The 7373-nt window shown below is 53.9% G+C and overlaps 3 protein-coding genes across 3 annotated transcripts; 2 read left to right on the plus strand and 1 right to left on the minus strand.

Moving 5' to 3' along the window:
• Positions 1–938: 938 nt before the first annotated feature.
• On the plus strand, positions 939–2389 carry GNI_089830 (hypothetical protein; the record flags this gene model as incomplete). Its single annotated transcript, XM_011132513.1, has 2 exons — positions 939–1264; positions 1447–2389. The coding sequence occupies 2 exons, from the start codon at positions 939–941 to the stop codon at positions 2387–2389; spliced, it is 1269 nt and encodes a 422-aa protein (XP_011130815.1).
• A 278-nt stretch (positions 2390–2667) lies between these two features.
• Positions 2668–2987, minus strand: GNI_089840 (DNA-directed RNA polymerase; the record flags this gene model as incomplete). The annotated part of the gene is made up of 2 exons (XM_011132514.1): positions 2668–2848; positions 2884–2987. The coding sequence occupies 2 exons, from the start codon at positions 2985–2987 to the stop codon at positions 2668–2670; spliced, it is 285 nt and encodes a 94-aa protein (XP_011130816.1).
• Positions 2988–5282: 2295 nt separating this feature from the next.
• On the plus strand, positions 5283–6804 carry GNI_089850 (hypothetical protein; the record flags this gene model as incomplete). The annotated part of the gene is made up of 2 exons (XM_011132515.1): positions 5283–6719; positions 6763–6804. The coding sequence occupies 2 exons, from the start codon at positions 5283–5285 to the stop codon at positions 6802–6804; spliced, it is 1479 nt and encodes a 492-aa protein (XP_011130817.1).
• Between the last annotated feature and the right edge of the window lie 569 nt (positions 6805–7373).

Raw genomic sequence — 7373 nt, forward strand, 5'->3', positions numbered from 1 at the left:
TCACTACCTCCAGTTCTCGGGCAGCCTCACGCAACATGCCCTGTGTGCGGCATTTGTCAGAAGAGCTGCACTGTTTCCGTCGTGTCCCAACCAGCGTGCGTACGACATTGTCTTGCCGATTTTGGTCGACGAAACAGCGGTGGTGGTGCCTCGGCACATGGCCGCCGTCTTTGTGCAGGTCAAGAACCGAGACCGAGGCTGTCGAGAAAGCGGCTTGATTGCGGACATGCGTAGTGTGGCACAAGAGACGGGACTGCCATGGGCTCAGTGCCATTATTGGGTGCTACAGCGAGTATCACAATCTCGCGTGGGTGCATTGGCCTCGAACTGTGCGTCGTTGACCTTTGAAGATTTGACCAGAGGCTTCGGACCGGAATGTCGGCACATTCTCGACGAACTACTTCGGGACCAACATAACTTGCTAGATCATGTGGACCACGGTGATAAGCCTCTGGAGCAGATCAAGACGGAACAGATGTTTTATTCGCAGGTTACTCGTCTCCCCATTTATGAAAGAAATAAATCCGAAGAAACAACCTAAGGGAGAATCCAGTGATCCAATCTAGTGATGAAAATGAAATCACCGCCCTTTTTCGGGTACTAACTTGATTCGTAAAATAATCCGTCTATCCTTGCCGTGATACCACCTATCGTTGCCGTGATACCACCTATCCTTGCCAGTAAGATTTCGACGAACCATCTCCAGTCGTGTGGGTTAAGTGTGTATGTGTGTTGGGTGAAGTAGAGATCGGCACCCCGCGATCTGTCCCCCGGGGTATGGATATTATTATTATTGCCTTGGGGGCTGGTTTATGCGGCGGTTGGAAAATGGCGAGTACAGAATAGACGAGGGTATCATTCGACGGGACGATGGCAGTGTTTGGCAAGTGAGTGGCGAAGGCGACCTGGTGTGCATTCAGGAGGGAGGGGAGTACGATATGTTTGAAAACACTTCCGACGAAGTATCTTCCCCGGCCGACGGAGAGAGTGGGCAGGACGGAGAGAGCGGGCAGGACGGAGAGAGTCCTCAGGACGGAGAGAGCGGGCACAAGGGAGAGGACCAAGTTCGAGAGGAGGAGGTGGACGTGGACCTCGCACAGGTCCTCGCCTTCCAAGCGAACGCGCGGTCGCCGGACCTTGAAGACACGCCAGACTCCGAAACACGCTTTGTGCGCGAAAAGTTTCTGCCGGTAAACATGACTGAGGACTCCGAGGGCATGCTTTGCGTATACTTCTCCACAGTCAAGGGCGAATTCAGCGACAGGTTAGACGTCACCCTACTCCGGGAGCTATCACTTAGGCCGCCAGCACTCAACAAAGCTAGCATGCAGTTAGCCGCTCAGTTAACACGCTGTACACCTGCGGCCGTGTCTATAGGTGTACACCCGCCAATTGACGCAACATGAGCGCCCCTTCCCCCCATGTAAAGGCTTCCCCCATTTGTAGGACGGCGCAGTTTGTTTCGGACACCATACCCCGGAATATTGTGGCTTCTTATTACACTGAAGGCAGGGTGGCCGCATCGTCTCAAGTGTCGCTCGCAGCAATCGGCAGTCATGGTCTGGGTGAGCTTGCCGGCGCAGGAGCCAGTCGCGGGGGCTTCTGGTGGGACTACAGCGAGGCCCCGCCAAAAGTGGTTTCTTCGACGGGTGTGGCCCCTTCCACAGCAGGTAGTGCGCAGGTAGATAGCGTGGCTCTGAAGGTTATGCAGGCCGTGGTTCGTGCGGTGCAGGTTACGGAGACGAATGTACGTCACCTCAACTGCCAGCGTCGATCTTTTGGCGGAGCGTACGGCTGCTCAGTGGTGTTGTTCGGGCCATGCGCGGACGGTGGGTTACGGCTTTGTGCGGTGAACATGGGTAGTTTACGTTTGGCAGTGTTTGATCGTACACACACATGCACACCCCTTCTCCCGGCACGCACCTTGGACAACGACTACCAACCGGTCCAGATCAAGTGGGCCCGAAACAAGGTACAGGTCGAAGACGGAGATGGACGACCATCGTACAAAGTTCTCCGCGCCCATTGGCACGGAGACGAAACTGTCGGACAGTGTAGCACCAGTCGGGGCTACGGCTATGTTGAATTCTTCACCCACACCACAGGTAACCAGACCTCCACAAACAAAAAGCTGCAAGTCGACCACAAACACCTTGTCCTCAAAAGACAACCCGATGTAACCCTCGTCAACATCAACTTGGACCAAGACCGTCTCATCGTCCTAGCTTCATCTAACCTCGTCGACCTGATCGGATGGAAACGGATACATGGCGATGTCGCCGCCAAACTCCGCATTCACCGACATTCTCACAGCCTTGCCGACATGAAAGCCCACCACGAATTTGACGTAACTACCCCACTTTCACTCGGATCCCACTTTCACTGGTAACCCCCCCCCCCCCCCATTCGTTGTTGATAAGCCGCTCAGTGACCACCGATTCCTCACCCACCAGTGGCCCAACTATTCATGCTGGTCGTTCGCCTGGCTATTTGATTACCTCGATTTTTATAGAACATCGTACGGAATATACTTGAGACTTATATTAGAGAATCGGATTTGTCCAAAGCTGACTTCTTTCTTCAAGCAATTTTATTAGGCTGGCATCTATGAATGCCAATATTCTTCATAGATGGTCCTATTCATAGACACCGATCATATACTGTGTGTCATCCATTGAGTGTGTCCAAAAGCTTGAGCGTCAGGTCATGCTCGGACCGGTCGCTGCCGAATTGGGCATAGGGACGCACACATGGAGGTGGGACGAGCAGCGTTTGTATGACCATCCAGGCGGGTCGCGCATACTCCGTATCGAAGCCTAGGAGCTTCATGGTCTCCAGTTTGATCTTACTGAAGACTTGTAACACCTCCTGAGGAGGTGTTACAACCCGCGCTTCGTATCACCCTCTAAGTCTTCTTCACGTCCATTTGCACTGTTGCTAAAGTCGACCAAAATGTTCACGTTATCGCGTCGATATTGCGGTTGCATCGAGCCACAACCCCCCTCTCCGCCACCTGCGTCGCAACATGACTTGGTACGGCATACCGCCAAAGTACACGCCAGCCATCAACGGGTCATTCAACCCGCGCGACTTCGCCAACCCGTTCTCGTACAACTCACTCTCCGTCACCTCAACCGCCGACGCTCGCCGCTCCGAACATAACCGTCCCAGTTAATCTCAACAAACGTCCTCAACGACCAATAGACGTCCCGTTGTCATATTTTTCGCCGAGAGAAATTGCCCCGGACTCCTTTGCCCCGGACTCCTTTGCCCCGGACTCCTTTGCCCCGGACTCCTTTGCCCCTTGGGGTGTCAGTGGGCAAGGTCGGCTTTCAGTTCTTATGTCTCGCCCGCCGAACTTATAATTATGTCCCGAGAGGGATAAATAATTCCCCCGTTCCTCAAAGGCCGCGAGACCAGAACCTCGCGCAAAGAAGGTACCGTTGAGGATTGTCCTGGAATGGGACAATCGCTAGTGCTGGTTCTCGTCTGGGTCGTCTGAGTTGGTCCCAGTATGAACGTCTTTCGGGACATAAAAGACATCGGGCATATTTGGTACAACGCGCACGCGTTTGCAGCGCATCACTAGGAAAAAACGTGGAAACCAAAAGTCCAGAAAAATGGTACCAATCCAAAGAGATTTCCCTCCTTCCTACGAGGCCTCTTCCAGTGGCGGAGAGCCCAACAAACCTACGCCGGAGTTCTTCCCCAGTGGCGGGAAGAATTACGAAACAAATTAAATACAGAGAGAGTTAGCCACCCAGCGATGCAGACAGCACCACGTCAGTAGCGGACCAGTTCGACACAACACCCCTGTCCGCCCACAACAGTCAACGAACAACCCAGCCAACTACAGGGGCGAACTGGCCATAGGATAGACCGGACGTCGGAAGTTGGTGTTGGCACACTGGGCAGTGTCAACATAAAGGTCGAAGGTCAGTGTTGCCGTGATGTTTAAAATGGTTAAGCTGAGGGGAGCAGACAGGGGCACAGGAAAGGACTGGACTGGCGCGACAGGTTTGGGACAGGTATAAATTTGGAGCCAAAAATCGTTTGGCATAAGACTTCACCTCTTACCTGTGGTGCGCAAGCGCACGCCAAGGTGGTGCAGGTCTTGAACGCGAACCGTTGGGTTGTACCGTGATGCGTCACACCGTAGTCTTGTCCACGACGGGCTTTTCGTCCGTTGGGGCAAGACCATTGGGAGTGCTCTTTACTTTCCCCACCTCCTTTGGAATCTGCGGTCTCGACTTCTTAGTCGGGACCCAGATCCTGCCTGGTCTATGGCGCGTTCCGACACCCATTCCGACACCCATTCCGACACCCATTCCGACAACAGCGCAATTTTCGGTAAGGTCTCATTCCCAATCACCTGTCATTATCTCGTAGGCTTGCGGCTGTTGTCGCATACTCTGCTGTTGTGCTGGCGGCATACCACGTGGGTCGTGCCGCCGGCGGGCCACGCCGTAGACACCCAGACGACTGCCCATCGCGAGATCCTCACATCACCCACACATGCCTCGACGACCGGACGCAGGCGTAGATGGTCCTCCACCAACGGCCGGGACCGACAGCTGTCGGGGCTAGGTGGGTTCGGATGAGAGCTGCCACGAGAATAGCCACCCGATACCCTCCTCAATTCCTCTCGCACTTTCATACTTCATACCACTCAACATAGTCATACCATATACGTCATGTTCATGTAAATACGTCATGCACCGTGTTCATGATTTTACATCATGTCCGAACATGACACTACGTCTGGTTAGCTGCTTTGGCTCTTCGTGCTTTTCCTTTACATGATCGGAACCAGCATACTCTTCCTACACCATGGCTTTGTCTCGGGGACTTCGTAATCAACTGATTCGTCTTAAACCCGTTTGATCTTAGCCCCATTCGAAATCAATGAGGACCGATGCGCGTCTCTTCCAGCCCCGGTACAGAAGGATCCGCTTAGGGCCCCCTGGATGTTACGACCACGGAAGCAGAGACGGACGAATGGTTCATAGACCCCACGATCAACCACGCTCACGAAACACGGTCAGACCTCTCGTTGGCGGATGCCCTCAGAATTAACCAGCGTCCGTACGTACGTAGAACTATAAATGATGCCCCCCCCGAGACATGGCCGCTTATTGGCACAGCGGCAGGAGTCATTTCTGTCACAGCCCCTTTCAACCTTCCCAGCGCAGCCCATGCGGGGCCTTTCAGCAGGCAGCAGAACGGGGCAGTTCCAATCCGCCTCGGTCCCGTTCTGCTGCCTGCTGAAAGGTCCCGCAAAGATGCAGCCTTTATTGATTTTCGCACAAATTATTATCATGACCGACAGCAGAGATATCGTTGCTCAGCTTATGGAAGAGGTGGAAAGGGAGAAAAGGAGGCGAGTAGAGGAGGTGGAAAGGTTGGAGGAGGAGGTGGGAGTGGAGAAAAGAAGAAGGGCGGAATTGGAAGAGGAGCTAGCAAGGTTGGGGGGTCCTGTAACAGAAACGACCCCTGCCGCTGTGCCAATAGGAGGTTATGCCTCGCAGCGGTTGGTGGATTGCAAAGCTGCATTTTGCGATAGGTACGTATCCAGAGAGGGAAGTCTTTCTCCAGAGACCTTCATGAGCATCATGACCATCGCAGCAGACCAGGGAGCCAGTACGTCGGTGGGGGCTTTGACCCAGTCTAGTGGGTGGGGCAAGTCCCGGTTCTTCTTTGAGGTGAGCCAGAAGTTTAGGTGCCTCTACATTAGCATGGGAGACAGCGCTAGTACGTACCCCAAGCAAACTGACAATTATGTCCCATTGGGAAGGATTCTGGGAGCTGACGGTTCAGATCCGGATCTGGTGGTGAGCCATCTTATGAATTGCCTAGCGCAGTACTTGAACCGTGCCAGTGAAGACGCTTATATCCGGGCGCTCACCAACACTGAATGGTTTGCGTACCAGTTGGAGGAGTGGAACCCTGGCTACGACGTGAAAATTGTGGAGAAAGTTTTGCCACCCCTGTCGCGGGCAGATGCCAGAACCAACTTGGCGGCTGCTATCAGCACATTTAAGGGCTGCTACCAGGTGGGCTGCGCACTAATCTTGTGTGACGAAGCAGCTGCTTTGCTGAAGCCTTTCGGCACCACAGGGCCACCTCAATTCAGGTTGTTCCGACGCGCCTTTACCTTAATGGGCATCACGGCTTGCTTTGCCAGCACTCAGTCCAAGGTCCAAAACTTCGCCCCCGCTCTCCATAGGGATGAGTCCTATAAGGAGTATACTTTGACCAGATTGGAGCAACCGTGGATGCCTTCGCCCTTTCTCGCCATCAATCCAGTTGACCTAAGGGTCGACGCGGTGCCGTATCCGCTGTCCCTAGGCGACCTGCACAGTGCACGAAATTTGGCACAATTTGGGCGACCGTTGTGGTGGTCCTTCGCTCGACACATGACTTCGAATGACACCGATTCGACAAGTGTGCTGCTGGCGATAGCTCGCGACAAACTCAATTTCGCACATGGGGAGTGGGCGGGCGTAGCCGCTGTCATGATTGTCGCAGCCGTGAAGCCGACTCCGTCCGTTGAATTGGCGGAAAACCTGGTCCACAGCCATATGGCAACCCTAGTGCACGTTTCTAAGAATCGGGAGTTGTTGTATACGGAATATGCTTCAGAGCCCTATTTGGCCGAAGCGTCGTGCATGTACCTCCAAAGATCCTTTGGTCCGGCATTGAAGCAACTAATTCGGGCAGTAGGACATCAGGCAGTATCTACGGGGTTAGTGGGCGAGGCAGTTGCCCGACTATGTCTTGTACTTGCTGGGTTCCGTTGTTTAGAGTTGCCGTTGGCGTCCGTGGAAGATTTGCTTGTGGCGTGTGGCGTTCACCACCACGGTGAGGTTCGGACTTCGGGATACCTCAATTTCAATCACTACCTCCAGTTCTCGGGCAGCCTCACGCAACATGCCCTGTGTGCGGCATTTGTCAGAAGAGCTGCACTGTTCCGTCGTGTCCCAACCAGCGTGCGTACGACATTGTCTTGCCGATTTTGGTCGACGAAACAGCGGTGGTGGTGCCTCGGCACATGGCCGCCGTCTTTGTGCAGGTCAAGAACCGAGACCGAGGCTGTCGAGAAAGCGGCTTGATTGCGGACATGCGTAGTGTGGCACAGAGACGGGACTGCCATGGGCTCAGTGCCATTATTGGGTGCTACAGCGAGTATCATCCAATCTCGCGTGGGTGCATTGGCCTCGAACTGTGCGTCGTTGACCTTTGAAGATTTGACCAGAGGCTTCGGACCGGAATGTCGGCACATTCTCGACGAACTACTTCGGGACCAACATAACTTGCTAGATCATGTGGACCACGGTGATAAGCCTCTGGAGCAGATCAAGACGGAACAGATG

The sequence above is a fragment of the Gregarina niphandrodes genome, assembly GCF_000223845.1.
Source record: "Gregarina niphandrodes unplaced genomic scaffold scaffold00017, whole genome shotgun sequence".
In the NCBI taxonomy this organism is placed as follows: Eukaryota; Apicomplexa; class Conoidasida; order Eugregarinorida; family Gregarinidae; genus Gregarina; species Gregarina niphandrodes.